The 18,017-nt window shown below is 35.6% G+C and overlaps 1 protein-coding gene across 3 annotated transcripts in view; it reads right to left on the bottom strand.

Annotated features, from left to right (window-relative positions):
* LOC101027273 (fibroblast growth factor 14) overlaps nucleotides 1-18,017 on the bottom strand; it is a 334,346-nt gene that overhangs the window by 99,197 nt on the left and 217,132 nt on the right. For all 3 annotated transcript variants that reach the window (XM_018249859.2, XM_041584258.1, XM_018249860.2), the window contains exon 2: nucleotides 7,733-7,843. In XM_018249859.2, coding sequence (XP_018105348.1) covers nucleotides 7,733-7,843 — 111 coding nt within the window. The remainder of the gene's footprint in view (nucleotides 1-7,732; nucleotides 7,844-18,017) is intronic.

Here is an 18,017-nt window from a genome sequence, read left to right as displayed (position 1 = left end):
CATTTTAATATGCACACAGTTATAGAAGGGGATGCTCCATTTGCATTAACCTTAAAAAGCATGCAGTGTGTCAGTACATAGATACAGAGTACATTTTTCATAAAATTCAGGCTATTCTGAATCCAAGTTGAAGGTTATTACACTTTACTTTATGGCTGATTTTTTCGTGTTGCACATCAGAAGCTCACTTTAATTTTTTGGTAGTTTCTGCACTTCTTAGGAGACGACCAGAAGTTTACATTTTATGTGTATATTGTCTTTATTTCTTAGTTTAGTTTTCACTTCAGTGAAACCTAATCAGCTGCAATCATGCATAGTAGGTGAAAAGCAAAAAACTGGAAATCCTAGCTCCAGCAAAGAGATGCCGCCATAGGAAGCGGAGTGTCTGCTTAGCAGATGACCTATGGTTTTACAGGGCAGAGCTAAATATTTTCTGGTAATAAAGGTCACCTGTGAAGCAGGAATATCATCACTTACAGTTTGCAGTGGATTATTTATCCACACAAGGCAAATTTGCACCTGGGCAGTAAGCCATTGCAACCAATAAGGGATTAGCATTTTTCAGCCAGCTGCAAGTATAGCAATTGAAAGTAAACATTTGATAGGTTGCCATGGGAAACTGCCAAACTGCAAATGTTGTCTCCACACAATGAACATACTGGGCTATATAATGTGCTTGTGACCAATGTTAAATCGTCTTACAAGTGGGGATTATGCCACACTTTAAAGGAAAACTATACCCTGAAACACTGTAGGTCTCTATAAAAATATATTGCATACAACAGCTCATATGTAAAAGCCCTGCTTCATGTAAATAAACCATTTTCATAATATACGTTTTAGTAGTACGTGCCATTGGGTATCCCTGAATAGAAAATTGCTATTTTAAGAAATAAGGGATCCTAGTATTCATGGTGCATACAAACAAACCATACATGTTAGGTCACATGAGGCAATAAATGGACACTATTCTTTCTTCTTTTGATTCCATATTTCTTCCTGTTACAGTTAGAGCTGCAGTATATCTGGTTAGGGGATCTCTGAGGCAGCACAGAGAATATCATAAAATGGGGGCTCAAGGTAAAAGATGTAAAAGGGTAATATTTACTTAAATATATATTCCAGTTTGGTAAGATACTTTAATATGTCCTTAATATGCTATAAACTAGGGATGCACCAAATTAAATTTTTTGGATTCGGCTGAACCCCTGAATCCTTTGTGAAAGATTTGGCCGAATACCAAACCCGAACTCTAATTCGCATATGCAAATCAGTGAGGGGAAAATAGAGTGGCGCGGCAAGAAAATTTTTTACTTCCTTGTTTTGTGACAAAAAGTCACATGATTTTAAGTATTCGGTTCAGCCAGGCACAAGGATTCAGCCGAATCCGAATACTGCTGAAAATGGCCGAACCCTGGCCGAATACCGAACCAAATTCTGGATTCGGTGCATCCCTACTATAAACTATATGTTACTTAAGTATTCATTTTGGGGTGTAGTTTTCTTTTAAGGGACATATCTATAAAAATATATTATACATTGTACACCTAAAAAAAACACAAACTAAATCACATATTTATAACAATGTGGATTGTAAAATAATGAAGAACTCCACATGCCAAAGTTACTGTGTACTTGTCTTTCAAAGTGCATAAACCAGTTACACAGGCATTTATACAATTGTATTCAACCTTAATGGAATTACCAAAGTCTGCTGTAGTGAATGGAACAGGGTCACTTGTGTAGATACTTGTCAAGTTTGTAATTCTTAATTTTACTAAGTATTAGTAGTTTTACAAAGTCAGTTGGTCAAGCTTCTTACAATTTTACTATGTGAGTACTCCTCACATTAATAATGGCTAGGAGCTGGCTAGCAAGATTGGTGATTTAAACAGCGGCTCTGTTAATTGTATTTTAAACAACTTTTTTTTTACAAAGCCTTTTTTAGATATGAGACTGCTGGGGTAATATAATAAAAGGCACTAAGTTTGCCTAGCATTTAAGGGGCACTTTTTTTTTAATACAAAATTCGGGGGGTTGTGGAAGCACTCTAAAGGCTAAATTAAAGTATATGTAAGTATAATGGAAGTGCTACTTACAATGCACTTCCCTGGTCTCCTGTCTCATAAAAAATTCAGTATAAAAGCAAGCGCATGTGTTTTTAGTTACAAAGTTATGATCATAAAGTTGAAAAGCCACCCAGGAATGGAAAGGCAGTGCTCCATACCATATGGTATGGTCATATTTAGGTGATGGACAAATGGAGTGAGACAAATATCTGACAGACACTTCACATTTGGTGTTTAGTTACAAAGTTATGATCATAAAGTTGAAAAGCCACCCAGGAATGGAAAGGCAGTGCTCCATACCATATGGTATGGTCATATTTAGGTGATGGACAAATGGAGTGAGACAAATATCTGACAGACACTTCACATTTGGTGACATAATTTTGCCTTTCAGTTCTTTTCATGACATCACCATGCTGTCAAACTCTGTTCAGTAATGTCATGGTGTCAGGTCTGGGTATTAAAAGTATGGCAGACTATATAGTTGTGGTTTAAAAGGGAACTTGGAAATATTTTGACAATAAAAAAAGCCAATAGGATTATGTTGCTATTAACGTTAAATTAGGCTCCTTTAGATAAATACAAACTTCTGTCTTACTATTAAAGAATAAAATTTTAAATTTTAAAATGTAAGAATTGTTTGGTTATATACAACCCGATGGAAAACCACATTCCTGTATTTAGGTGCTTTCTGGAGGATAGGGTTCCTGATAATAGTTCCCATACCTATACCTTATACTTAGGGGGTTATTTTTTAAAGTCCAATTTTTCTGGTCGGATTTTTAAAGGAAACGACACCATTTATTCTAAGAAAAAAAACTTGATTTTTTTCGTGATTTATTAAACTCCGATGGTGTTAAAAGTCTGAATAAAAAATAACTCCAACTCAGACCTGCCGAGATCAAATATAAGTCAATAGCAAATATCCCGTTGACATTTTGAAGGTACAGTATCCTGATCTGCTCTGGGTTTCGTACAATAATTTGAAGATTTTTGTGGTTTTTGGCCAATAATCCAAAAAAGTCAGAGTTTTCGGGCATCAAATCTGAAAAAATCTGATTTGGAGTCTTTGGAGTCTTTTCTAGCACAAGAAATTTTTGTGAAAATGTATTGATAAATAGAGGAAACAGTCAGTGGTCCGAGTGGTTTTCAAAAAATAGTGAGAAAATTTCCGATTTTGATAAATAATCCCCTTAATGGTAAATAAGGTACCATGAATCCTTGTTGATGGCAAAACAATTCTACTGGACTCCAATGTTTTTAGCAATCTTATGTTGTTTCACATTACAGAATGTTCCATGAAACATCCTCTACTGCTCTATAAATACAATACCTGCATCATTGCATATAAATACAATACCTGCCACTAGAATTCAGGCATATATTTAAAAAATATATAGAAAACATATCTCTTCTATTTGTGTATACTCCATCTGTTGTGTTACATTAGAAACTGTGAATTGGAAATAATAAAACTATACAAGACTGGAGCTTAATGTGAATGCAATGCCCTGAATTTTAATTTTAGCCTCTGGGATTTTGCTTTGAAGTGGTTGTGAAAAGCATATCCAAACAGACAAGGTCTTTTATGACTTCCCATATCAAAGACTTCCTGGAATGACATATCTAAATGTGTGAGCTTGCATACAGTTGAACTATTGTCATGTTTTAATAGAATGCCACACTAATAACTATATTTTATGGTAAAATAAAAGTATACTCAGCAGGGATGCCGCTTACTCAATTTATTTTGTACACAACAGTCTGCAGTCTACACACTATCATTATAACTACTTATGAGAATGAACTCCTGGAGATGAATGAAGGCAGTTAATATGTGTAAACTGTTTATATTTACAATTACACAAATGTGCTAATAAAATTGTCAAAAGAGGGTAATACAGAATGTAAACTGACCCAAAACAGCTAGGGATTAGCAGAAAAGAATTCCATACATATTAACAAATATATATTCATTATAATTTTGGTTGGTAGCAGCAGTGTCAAGAAGCTGCGATTTTTTTGGAGTCCAAATATGTGGGTACCTGGCATTATACAGGTATTATTCTGTAATGAAAAATATATTTTTATACTGTGCCCTAGTGTTCAGTATTCCTTGGCCATCAATTAACACCAAACTGGCAGTCACCATGTTAATTTAAAAGAGAACATGGGTAGTCCACTCCTTGACAGACTAGGTTCACTAGCTTCAATGGGTGATAGCCTACATGGAAATGAAAAATGGCCTTTTGATTTTAAAAATATTCACTTCAATTGTTTGGTTCTATAAAACCTCTAATGGAGGTTGTTTTTCTAGTTAAAAGATCATTCTTGTTCATGTTGCCTGACAGATGTAGAACCTGCACAAAATCCTCTCACCATACAGTCTTTTAATGCTCTACAAGTGGAATGGAAATCTGTAGCAACCAAAATCTGCAATTTTGTTGAGACCAGACAGGCTATGTTCCTTGACAAGAACCCTTCTAACAGATTCCTGATTTGGTGCTGGTTCATTTCTAGTAGGGTGCTTCATCTTGTGACCTTCCTAAACACTGGCAGGAATAACCTGCTTGTCTGCTTAACAAATTATGTCTGGAATCTACTTTCTGACATAAATTCACTGTGGTTTAGAAACACCCATACCTTCATTTTAGCTTTCACTAACGCAACTCTTCATTTGCATTACCGTAACTAAAATTTTTACTTATTCTAATAGTTCATGGATTTATCCTTAAGTAAAATTGCAGTGCCACATCAGAGGTAAGTACAGTGGAAACCTGAGGTGCCACTCAGTGACAAAAAGTGAAGTACTCAGTAGTTCCCAATGTTGGGTCACTAGAATTGTGTGGCCAAAATCCAAAGTGAAACCTCAGCTTTGTATGCCATTAGAACAATATCATTAGAAATAGAGAATGCTTCGTTTAGCCAGGAACTGTCAATACTGATACTGCATCGAACCAACATGGACCCTGTATTAAAGGAACTATTCTGAATTTTTGCAGCTAGCAAAGATATCAGATTCATCTGCTTGCGCTAGCAAACAACACCATAGTAGCACATGCTCCTATAAATAACAAGAACCATCCAACACATACTTTAATAAAAAGTATTTATTTAAAAGGAAGTTAATGGTATTTCTACTTATAAACCTGTAATCTTTACTTAATTAAAACTAAGGATTCTTAAACAAGATCAAATGTGCAGTAACCCTATAATAATTAGAAAAGCCACATTATATTTACTCCTAGTGGACCTAAAAATAACTTTAATATATCCTACTTGCAGCATCAGCAGGGATGACTTTCAACACATTTCCTTTAAATAAAAAATACAAAGGGAATCCCTCATAGCAGTGCTGTCCAGCTGGAGGCCTATAGAGAACATAAAGTCCTCCTAGGGAGTTTTATCATATTTACAATAATCTAGAGCTGTAGGATTTCTTTGTATGACATTATAATTCTAATAAAATTCAACTCCAGATCAATAAATATAATGGATAGCCGGACAACACAGCACTGTCTTAGCAAGATTTTACACTCTCTGCATAATCACATAGAGAAGTTGGACTGTCACTGTTTGTCTACATTGTCAAGCTCATGTAAAAAACCATCAATACGTGTACCTGAAATAAACATCCATGCTGTATTACCTGATAAGCTGCTTTATGTTTAAAAACTGAACAGAAAGAAACACTATTTGTCACTGGTGTATGTTTTCTCTAAAGGTAGGAAAATTCATGCTTAAACATGCAGGCGCAATACAAATGCCACTCAGTACAATGTATGGACGAAGTCCTGAGTTGCGCCTTGGGGCAAAAAGATGTTTAAAATCACCCAGATAGGATCTGTCATGTCTGGGTGCAGCCAGGTGCTTTGCATATTTCAGCAAATCCTTTCAAATATATATATATATATATATATATATATATATAAATTCTAGCTATAATGGTGTATAGTGATGAGAGAATCTGAGTGAAAAATGTTGAGCAAATCTGAGCAAAAAATTTGCGAAAAGCATTGGGGCAAATTTTCTTACGTGCGAAATTTTTTACATGCACAACAATTTTTCCTCACACCAAATGCATTAAAGCAGTGATCCCCAACCAGTAGCTCATGAGCAACATGTTGCTCTCCAACCCCTTGAATGTTGCTCCCAGTGGCCTCAAAGCAGATGATTATTTTTGAATTCCAGGCTTTGAGGCACATTTTGGTTTCATAAAAACCAGGTGTACTGACAAACAAAGTCTCAATGTAGGTTGATAATCCACATAGGAACTACCAAATGGCCAATCACAGCACATTTTTCATTCTAGTGTTGCTCCCCAACTCCTTTTTCTTCTGAATGTTGCTCACGGGTTCAAAAGGTTGGGGATCCCTGCATTAAAGTCAATGGCCATTTTTCTTGGAGCAACTTTTTTTGTCTCAGTGGGGCTCATTTATAAATTTCACACAGGGCAGATTGGTTTGCACAGTGGGGGTCATTTATAAAGTTTGCACAGTGGCTTATTTATTCGCAAATGGATGTACTTCCCATATTTTTTCCTGAATGCTAAAATATTGCACTGCTGTGTGCGTCTTTCCGGTTTTTGTGAATTCACATTGAGAATAAATTTTCGCAAATTGCTCGCAAATGAGACAGGTGTTTGCATGAGTGCTCCCACTGTTCGAGGTTGTTATGCAATAAAAAAAAAAGCAGTTGCATTCAATTCTTTACTGGGGGGAGGGGTAATGCAGAAGCAGTGCATAACTAAAACACAAGCAAATGAAAAGATTGCCTTAGAGAGACAAGCAGTGTGTTTATATTTATGCAAAATCTGTGGGTAAGCTTTTGATTTGAAGTCCTTTTCCTTCCTACTGCCAGATAAAATAAATGGTAGATATCAAGACTGGTATTTTATATTAGCAAGTACAATTTATGGTTAAAATAAGATGATATTTAAGTTTGGGGTTTCACTCAGGCTAGTGCCTACACTGATCATCTGCGTGCATATAAAACTCTAAGCTCCATTGGAAAGGAACTCTGCATATTGTTAGAAGCAAATAACACTGCTACATAGTACGAGTCTCACAGTTTAAAGTATCTAGTGGAAGTTTGTCTTGATGTAATTCCTACCTAACTTGCTCTTTGCAAGCTAATTCTTGCTGTGAAGCCTAAGGAATAAAAAGCTATAATGGAAATGTTCCTGTGCAACGCTGATTCCTATACTTTGTATAATGCACAATTTTCCATTCCAATGTCATGCCTTTTGTGCAGACTGCGTTTTATGCCTTCCACTGAGGATAAAAATTCAAGAGGATAATTCAAAAGGTACAAGACTCAGGTGCATATAGACAAGGGGGGTGGGGGAACTGGTTACATCTTGGATAATGTTACTGTGCCAATTTATTGCCACAGGGATCTTGTTGCCTTACTTTGAAATAACATAGTTCATATAAGAGAACATTTCAAACAGCAGCCCTCCAGTTCTTGAACAACTACAGTCCAACTCCCTGCAGCTAGCTGGGGATACTGGAAGCTGCATTGAATCAATCATGTGCTGGAGGGCTGCATGTTTAATAATAAACATGCACTAACACAAACATGCAAATGTCATAACATTTGTATTTAGGAAAGTCATAATGCTGAGGTACAATAACAAAATCAGATTTAACTTTCATACTCACTAGAATTGCTGCTGTCGTCCTTTGTTCCATCAAGAGTCCCATCTGGGTGCATTTGCAAGTAATATCCTTGCCTGCAATATAACCTGGTCACTATGCCCTTGAGCTGGGGATCTGAAAAACAGTTATATTTTGCCATTAGCTCCAAAACTTGGCCGCCATCAAACATTGGTTTGTCCCTAACTTGTGCCTGAAATTGCATAGCTAATTTGCCTTTCTGTGAGTTTGCCATCTTCAGTAAATATGAGAAACACTTCTGAGTGTGCAGAGATCCTGACCATACTAGTTTTGTGTAGACAAAAGAAGACAAAGGTGTGGTGCCCTGGTGTTATTACAAAACAGGACAGGAAAAAGACCAGAGGAATGCAATTAAGACAATTGTTTTAGTGCCTCAAACACAGCAGAAAGACTTGCAGGAAGCTTGCCTGAATTCATAGGCTTCATATGGAAAACTTCTAATGTACAATAGATTAACTAGAATATGATATAAATGTACTTTACTAAATTGTGAAATTATATGTATCAGTTTTAAAGGTACTGTGAAATATTGGTTTCAGTCGAAAAATCACAGTAGGTCAGACACACAAATCTCAGTTATTTTCTTTCAATTACTAGCAGATTGTTCAATAACTAGCGAGGATTTTTCAATACCTAATGAAAACTAGACACATACACAATTCACACATACTGCTTGAGGCTGATAAGTAACCCTAGAAATATGTGATTAATTGCCCTTTCTGAACTATGTGATGTTCTGTGCTGTGCAACACTAGGTTCATGCATTTGTACCAAAACATTACCAAAGGTTAAATGGGAGGACAGCAATCAACATTTCTAAACACAACTAGCAGTGAAAACCAACAATAAAAAAAATTAGTGGCACTGGCCTTATTGCATTATTTTTGCATCCAGCACTTCTATAAGACTATTTTTCTGTTTCCTTGACATAGTTGCTACCTTCCAGGGACACTTAGCTACTGCATAGTCATATTCATATGGGACTTCTTCTAAGCCGGCACAGTTCAACCTTGACCGCTATTGATGGCATGAATAAAGGGTATCATTATTTCACTAAATATATCTTTCAGTATGTGTATAGTAACTGGGAATTGCTTTCTGTTCATTGGCAAATGCAACAATTCTCATCCATTGGTCAGTTTTTAAAATCTGGGTCATTTCCATACATAACATTACCTGCTTTTTAAAATATGGGGGTGGAGGTAATGGTGAGTTAGTAATTATCCAATCATTGCCTGAGGGACTTAGGGAATCAGTCTGCATGCTTTCAATGTGTGTGTATATATATATTTTTGTCATTTCTATATTATTTCCCACACAGGAAGCTCAGGCTAACTTAGCTCACATTCCGGATGGGAGAACAATTTCTAATAAAAGCTCCAACGTTTCCAGTGCAAACAGCCATGTTGGGGCAAATTAAAATGCAAGTTCCCCAGTTCACTCAGTATGTGCATGGGTGAGATGTAGAATTTAGGATAGGGACACACACAGCCCCAGACATAGATTTTTACAGTATGGTTGTCTTTCATACAGCAGAAAGGTACATTTAGTTTTTTCTTTTGAAGGTTTTTTTAATTGGTACTACAATTTAGGATAATGTTACACTGAACAGCTTGCTAATAACAATTAAACACAGCTGTTGCTGAGAAGTTGCTTTGGGCATGTGGAGTATGCCCCAGCTAATTTCAGTAGATTTCTGGATAATAGGTTTACGGATAACTGATACACATTAGCATGTGTCACCTCTCCTTTTTTTAAACCACATTTTGGGGTTACATATATAATGCTATGAGCAAATGCACTTATGTAGCTGCAGACACAGAATACAGGACTGTACAGATGTCAGCACAGCTCTGCTCAAGCTTATGTACCTGTACTAAAAGGCACCTTAGGTAAACTTTATATTAACTTTTAAAATGCTATTGTCTTCACATTTTTATTATTTAACTCTCTTGCTGCAAGCAATACTATGCATAGGTGCACTGAGTCTGAATTCCTGCTGGGTGCAGATATGGCATTTTACTGTACATGGAAGCAGAAAACTGTTGTTTTGCTTATCAGCAGAGGCTTGCATGCAAAAGTTACAGTATATAATGAAGGCACCCAAGCATACAGCTTATACAATAAAAAAAATACTACCCTGTTTACCATTATATATCATAGTGCACTTACAGAATTTTTGTGAGAGAGCGATAAATGTAAATGATCTATTTTAATATGTATGATTCTCCAAAGATTCTCATATGATTAAATTGTCAAATTCAACTTATTAACTAATGTCAAAAATGAGGTTTTGCATATATGGCAGCCGAGTTCCATTGTTAGTTTTTAAACAAATAGATAGGCCTACAGTTAATCCTCCTTCTCACAATTCAGAGATAAATTATAGGAGTCTATCATGTGGATATGGGCTGCTAGTAAGCCCAATTAGGCACTAACAGAGTAATCAAAGCACCCCCTTATTTGATATCTTTTTTTTGGTTTTGCAACAAAACTAAAAAAGTTTGCATTTGGTCTAGTAAATTGTACCAACCCAAAAGGTGACCAATACATGCTAAAGGTTGCTATGAGCTTCTCGATCAGGTGCAAATATTTATTATATTACCCTCCAATTAGGGACTTCTATTACAGACCCTTTCATGTGCACCTCCTAAATGCACCTTAGCTATGTGCACATTTTACAGACTCAACAAGTAATACATAAAGGCTATAATTATATAAGCATAGGAAGATTACTGTACTATACATGTTTGGGGAAATCCTATGTGTGCAAAGATTATTTCTGACCTACATCATGCATTCTTGTTTAAAGGGGTACGTTGGTGACCATTAATAGTGATGACTCGCAGTCACCCCAGAGGTGATTCTTCTCCTCTTGCCGTCTGTGATGGCTCCTGCACTGCTGCCCCCCTCGCTTACCTTTTTTGAGCAAGAGAGGGTACAATTGTGCGCTCTTCACTAGAAGACCCGGAAATGTAATGACCGGAAATTCGTCTCTTTAAGTCACCAGGAAGGCTTTTTGCTGCCCCTGTTAACTCGGGGCTGCTGCCCTCTGAGGCGAGTTTCATGGCAGCAGCACCCCTGAGTCACCCACTTGTTTTTTAAACTACAGCTCTCAGTACAACCCACCAGTCATTGTAGTGTAACGACACCTACACTGAAGGGCAGACCGTGGCACTGCCTTTCTAGATAACCAAGAGTACAATGATTTAACAAAATTCAAATTAGTCATTAGCTAAGATACTAGTTCTGTTGCCAATATGAACAAAAATTTGTTTTTGCTTGGCAAGGAATGGCTGTGAAAAAGACTATTTAATTGATTGATATATCCGAATCAAAGCGGTTTCTCATGTAATCATATCAATTAACATATTTGGGAACACAAAATTCCATCCTCTGTTTACTTCCTTTACTTTCTTTCATATGCTCTCTCTCTTTATTTGGCAAGGCAAGCTGCAAGCTTTGGAAAGAAGGAAAGGCAAAAAAGTATATTATGCATAGAAAAAGAAGATAATGACTTTGAATTGTATACTACCTATGTTTATTGCATAAACAATGAAATTCCAGTCCCCAGCCTGTAAGTTGGTTTGGCTGAGATTTGGAGGGGAGAATTGCTTTCTGTGTGTTCCTTTATATTCCTGTAAACCTAGCTTATAAGGTTATTTGATGTGAGATTTGGTGCACACACTGGTTTCCTGTATTATTTTTAAAATTAAGGATACAGTAATGTTCCTTTTTTTTACCTTGATAAAACAAATGTTGGTTCTAAAAAACATGTTTGAAATAAGAAACAAAACTAGAAAACCACTACATGGTAAAAGCATGCAATCAGCCTAAGCAAAAGACTAATGATATTCCTTCCTTCTGGAGGTTTTGTCCCATTCCTCCTATAATGTCTCTACTTTGAACAAAAACTGAAAATAATAGATTTAAGGGCTTTTAAAAAGCTTAATATAAGAAATTAAACTACAATAAAATAATGAAAATTAAGCATTCACTTATGACCCTATTTTTTTTTAATGTGTAGTTAGTTAGCATAAAAAATAAACAATGAGCATAGGATACTATATTTATTAAAGTACAGGTAAGGGATCTGTTATCCAAAATGCAAATACAAGGTCCTGTTTCATTAATACAGAGAAAAAGGAAATCATTTTTAAAAATTGGGATTATTTTGAGTCGATGGCAGATGGTCTTTCCATAATTTGTATCTTTCTGGATAACAAGTTTCCCTATAACAGATCCGACACCACTATATATAAATATTTCGATTTTTATATATAAAACTTTATATATATATATATATATATATATATATATATAGTGAATAAAGTACCCCCTCTTGTAAAATATAAGGATATTATAAGTTACCAAGGAGTTTCATGACCATATAAAAACACGAGGCCGAAGGCCGAGTGTTTTTATACAGGTCATGAAACTCCGAGGTAACTTCTAATATCCTCATATTTTACAACTGGGGGTACTTTATTTATTATAATTCACAAATTTCAATGAGTCATGTGACAGAAATGACATCAGAACTCACCGTTTATAACTGATGACATCAGAACTCACCGTTTATAAGGATATAATTTACAGCATATTCATGGCTTTTGTGTATTATATATATATATATATATATATATATATATATATATATATATATATATATATAAAATAAAACTGGAAACATTAGTTCTGTGTTCTTTAGTGATGAGGATATTTTTAGTCAATCAGGATACAATTATCACTTGGAGCATTTTTACCTTCTATAATCAAATGATTATTTTATAAAATTAGCGATCTCTAGAGTTCCTAATTAGATGATTAAAATCATCTAGCCTCTTTCACAATTACATTTGATATCATGCAAAACAAAAAAAAATTGTTGCTAAAGAATGTGGGGAAGGTTTGGGCAGATGACAATGGAGCAGTGGCTTTATACATGCAAGCAATCATTTTGTTTTCAGTGTTCAGGCTCACAGACCAGTGCTGTGTGTTGGCATTTAAACAATTCCTGCCCCGAGGATGTGCATCTAGATGTCTGAAAGGTTTCTCAGAAAATATCCTGATCCCTTGAGCTGATCTTTCTACATTAACCCATTCTTATTCTTTCTCTTCTTCAGCATGTGACAAAATAGCTTCTAGCTGAGCTGAGACTTAAACCATAAACAAGAAACCATTCTATTACTTTGAATAACTAATAACACTCATAAGAGCAATTGTTGCTCACTAAAAATAATAGCAGCAAATAATGTTCAAAAACAAATGTACAGCTTTACATGCACCTAAAATTTTTTTGTCTAGTATTAATTCCATAGTACTTAAGTACATAATTGCACTAAATGCATAGTAAATTATGTTGAAATAGGTATAGATATATAGTTGAGAACATGATGTGATGCTCTGATATCTGCAAGTGCACAGTGCTTTTTAAATTAATGTTTGGTGTTTACAAGGGTGGAAAAATATATCATAAAAAGCAAATCTAGAGCGGATGAGATGACAGTTTTTGCCATTGTAATCTGTCATATTTTCATTTATTTCACAGTTCCCGAGGAAGTGACCTTGACTGGATGCAGAATGTGGATTTCCTTATTCTTTCTGAAGACCCAAAAGCATTGTAAAAGTCCAGTTCTTATGGATTATGAAATGTATACACCCAAATGTGAGGCAAGTAATATGCAGAAGAGATGTTTTTTTTTTTATTGTATTTATTTAAGGGTATGTTCCCATGTATAGGCTGAAAGTATATAAGGTAAGCCTATAGATTCAATTTTTTTCTGTCTGGCTGCTAGCAGCAACTGTAATGACAGAGTATGTTTACTCTGTCTTATCAGTTAACAAGCTGACATTGATTTAAGGTATGTTCTGCTAGCACTGGTACTCATTTTTTTGTCAGAGATTTAGGTGGTTAGTTATCAAAATACAAATTTTTCAGAGTATTTAAAATAAAAAAAATCCAAACTAGACCAAAGTAGAATCCATGATTGCACCTTATTTATCATTAAAAAGGCATGATTTAATCGAATCCGGGACAAACTATAAAATTTAGCAAAAACCTGAATCGTACGAGTTTTTTTCCTGAATTTCTCATTTTTTTTTTCTGAAAAGCTGAATTTTCTCAGATTTTTGCCTGAAAAGTATGAAATAGTTGGATTTTTGGGCACAGACCACTTCCCCATTGCACAGATCACTTCCCTATTGACTTATATACAACCGTTGCAGGTCTGAGGTGCTGTATTTACGGATTTCATTAAAAATTCTGATTTTATAGTAAAAAACTTATTGGCATTTGGACTTTAATAAATAACCCCCCTAATGTATGCACAGATTCTTTCCAAAGCATATCCAACAATACTTTAATAATAGACAATGTACCTTGTACCAACTCTGCATTATTTTCAGAATCCCAATAACATACCTAACTTTTATGCTGAACTCCAGACTAACTTGGAAGCTCATTGACCCAAGCATTGGTCCTACCCAACAGCCTACTCAATCAATATCTGCCCATTTAGAAATTCCCATCAATGTTACCTTCTCCTGATGGGTCTTTATAGGTCTGCAATATGGTTCACTCATATGGAAAAAGTCTGCTTGTTTGGCAAGCTCACCGAACAAAAGCATCTTTATTTTGTGCATACAACTATTATAATATACAGTAGATCTAATAAAATCCCTGAGTCTTTAGGCTCCGCATAAAATGAATATAAATATATATAAATATATATATATATATATATATATATATATACAAACAAGGGAAAGTTGTGCTCACCACTATTTTTTAAAAACATTAGGCGGGGGTGCAATGAGGCTGTGACCACAAAATACATATAGTCAAATACAAGAGTCCTCTGCACTCAACCCATTATCAATATATTTAAGACTTGGATATTGTGGGGTAGAGTGCGCTAATAATTGCAGAAAAAATATTTCCAGGGACCTGTGTGGAGAGACAATATATAGAGTAGTACGCTCGAAAGAAAATCCTTACAGACTTTTCATGGAACTACTCACAAATTTGAAGTACAAATGCGTGTATATTGTCTCCGATGTAATCCTGCAATACAGAGGCTTCAAATGGTGTTATATCGTCGGAACCGCCGGTTTCACCCTGCGCTATATTTTACACTCACCAGATCGTAGTGCAATGAAAGCATGTAGTCTTGCGTGTATTCCTTAGGGTGCGCTCCCTTGTCGGCAGACAGGGAACGGTGTCATCCACTTGAAGCAGCTGCTAGGCCTGGTAATTACAGCTCACCTCTTGTGCTGGCGTTCGTGCCGATCTTGAATTTCTCTGCCTTGCTAACGGTCCAGTATGTTAGGGAAAAACTTTTCACCAATAGTTTAAGGATCAGTTTCAAATAGATTTTATTTAGTTAATATAAGCCCAACGCGTTTCATATCTCCTGATACTTCCTCAGGGGCATCACCCATGCCCCTGAGGAAGTATCAGGAGATATGAAACGCGTTGGGCTTATATTAACTAAATAAAATCTATTTGAAACTGATCCTTAAACTATTGGTGAAAAGTTTTTCCCTAACATACTGGACCGTTAGCAAGGCAGAGAAATTCAAGATCGGCACGAACGCCAGCACAAGAGGTGAGCTGTAATTACCAGGCCTAGCAGCTGCTTCAAGTGGATGACACCGTTCCCTGTCTGCCGACAAGGGAGCGCACCCTAAGGAATACACGCAAGACTACATGCTTTCATTGCACTACGATCTGGTGAGTGTAAAATATAGCGCAGGGTGAAACCGGCGGTTCCGACGATATAACACCATTTGAAGCCTCTGTATTGCAGGATTACATCGGAGACAATATACACGCATTTGTACTTCAAATTTGTGAGTAGTTCCATGAAAAGTCTGTAAGGATTTTCTTTCGAGCGTACTACTCTATATATTGTCTCTCCACACAGGTCCCTGGAAATATTTTTTCTGCAATTATTAGCGCACTCTACCCCACAATATCCAAATCTGAACACAGTGGACAGGTGGATCCACAAAAATCAGCGGTGCAGCTTTAGTATAATTTTAAGTGTTCGCGCAAACCTCAACCCCACACAGTACACAATATATTTAAGACAGCGACATTTTGTGCATACTGCTACTAAAAAATGCCTTACCCTTTAAACAAAACAGGGATTGTTTGTCCATATATTGCAATATATTTAAGCTGGCCAACTACGCCAAAGTCATCCCATATCTGGCCAGTCCTATGCTCAATTTTATCTGATTCATTAAGAATTCTATTGCTTCATTATACATTTTACAAAGGGACTAGGTATTACCTGCAACTTAACTTGCTGCTTTCAAAGTATGGAGGTTTACTTTGAAAGCAGCAAGTTAAGTTGCAGGTAATACCTAGTCCCTTTGTAAAATGTATAATGAAGCAATAGAATTCTTAATGAATCAGATGAAAATTGAGCATAGGACTGGCCAGATATGGGATGACTTTGACGTAGTTGGCCAGCTTAAATATATTGCAATATATAGACAAACAATCCCTGTTTTATTTAAAGGGTAAGGCATTTTGTAGACGCAGTATGCACAAAATGTCTTTGTCTTAAATATATTGATAATGGGTTAAGTGCAGAGGAATCTTATATTTGTCTATATGTATTTTGTGGTCACAGCCCCATTGCACCCCCGTCTAATGGTTTTAAAAATGAGTGGTGAGTTGGAATTGCTTCAGATGGGGCCAAATATCGCATTGTGAGGTACTACACACAGGTGGTGTGGAACGCGATCCTATCACTTTGATGTACGTGAATGGTTGAACGCATTGCTTTTCCTGACTCTTTTCTTCTATCCTTCTCTTTTCTTACCCCCTTCTTCCTTCTTTTCTTCTTCCCTCCCATCTACAGTCACTTTAAAGCTTTCATAACGATAGTTCATATGTGGACACCATATTTTTTTGATCTGCTACGTTGCTACTTTTCATGTCTTACCATAAGCTGATATTTTCTTGTTGGACTTTGTTCCGCATTCTACACTGTATTGAAATAATTCAATAAAAATTTCAAATATTAAAAAAAAATGAGTGGTGAGTTATAGTTATAGATATTCAATGATTTCGGGTTTCGGCCCAAAAAAATCAGAAAACTCCAAAACTCCTATTTTTGGTTTTTTTTTTCATAAATAAAATCCATTTGGGAATTCGGAGTTGCTCAAAGTTTGATATTAGAAATACTAAGATACATTCGGACCTTGATAAATAACCCTCTAAGTGTTCAAGGCCAGGAAAATTATAGAGCCTCCTAAAATACTACTTTATCAACCTAGTAAGTCAACACTGTTGCATTGGAGTGGAAAATATGTGTATATGTTTAACACATTTGTCAGAATAAAGAATACCATTTATTATACACACACACAGCTTTAAAAGGATCTCCTTCTGATGAGCCACACATCCACAATCTTGTGCAGAGGAAAGCAAATGCAATGCATTGTATGAAAGTAAGTGAGTAAATGAATAATAATTTTTCAATACCATAATCAAGGAAAGAGGGATCACTAATCATGCAGTGTCATATATCTTTGCAATTTAGATTCTTCTGTTATTTCACTTTCACGGCTATAGTTAAACAGCATAATTAAATGCTATATTAGAAAAGTCCAAAAATGTAATGTCAAACCGCAACCTTATTAGATGGTCTAATGAACGACAAGGCAGCAGAGAGTTTTACCTCAAACTGAGATGAACTTTAAGGCCTAATTTAAACCCAGATAATTACAAAACCAACATTTTTTTCTTCTTCAGATATCCATGTTAAGAATATAACATTGAAAGTCATGTTTTTAATTTCACATCTATTCTTTCAGGAGGACGATAACGATCTAGAGACAGGTCAATAAATAACCAGTTGACAGTTTTATCTAAAATAAACATCATATTGTCATCATCATATTGTGAAATTAGTAAACAGACTGCAATTTTTTGGCAAGTTTGTAATTTATAGTTATGGGATTCATTATCCAAAAAAAACCTTTATTCAGAAAGCTCCAAATTACGGGACAGCAGTCTCTCATAGACAACATTATAAAGGGATGGTTCACTTTTATTAGTTATTTAATAAAACTTATTATTTATTAAGGTCCGAATTTATCTCAATATGGGCTGCTACAAACTCCAATATAACCCGCTCAGGCTTTTAACTCTTATTTATTATTACATCTTCCCGAAAATTTACTTTGCAGGAAAAGCTCAGATTTTCACGATTTTTTCGTGAATTTTCCCCAAATATTTTTATATTCTGGC

The sequence above is a fragment of the Xenopus laevis genome, chromosome 2S (assembly GCF_017654675.1).
Source record: "Xenopus laevis strain J_2021 chromosome 2S, Xenopus_laevis_v10.1, whole genome shotgun sequence".
Taxonomy (NCBI): Eukaryota; Metazoa; Chordata; class Amphibia; order Anura; family Pipidae; genus Xenopus; species Xenopus laevis.
Note: the sequence above shows the minus strand (reverse complement) of the source record. Positions and strands in the feature narration are given on the sequence as shown.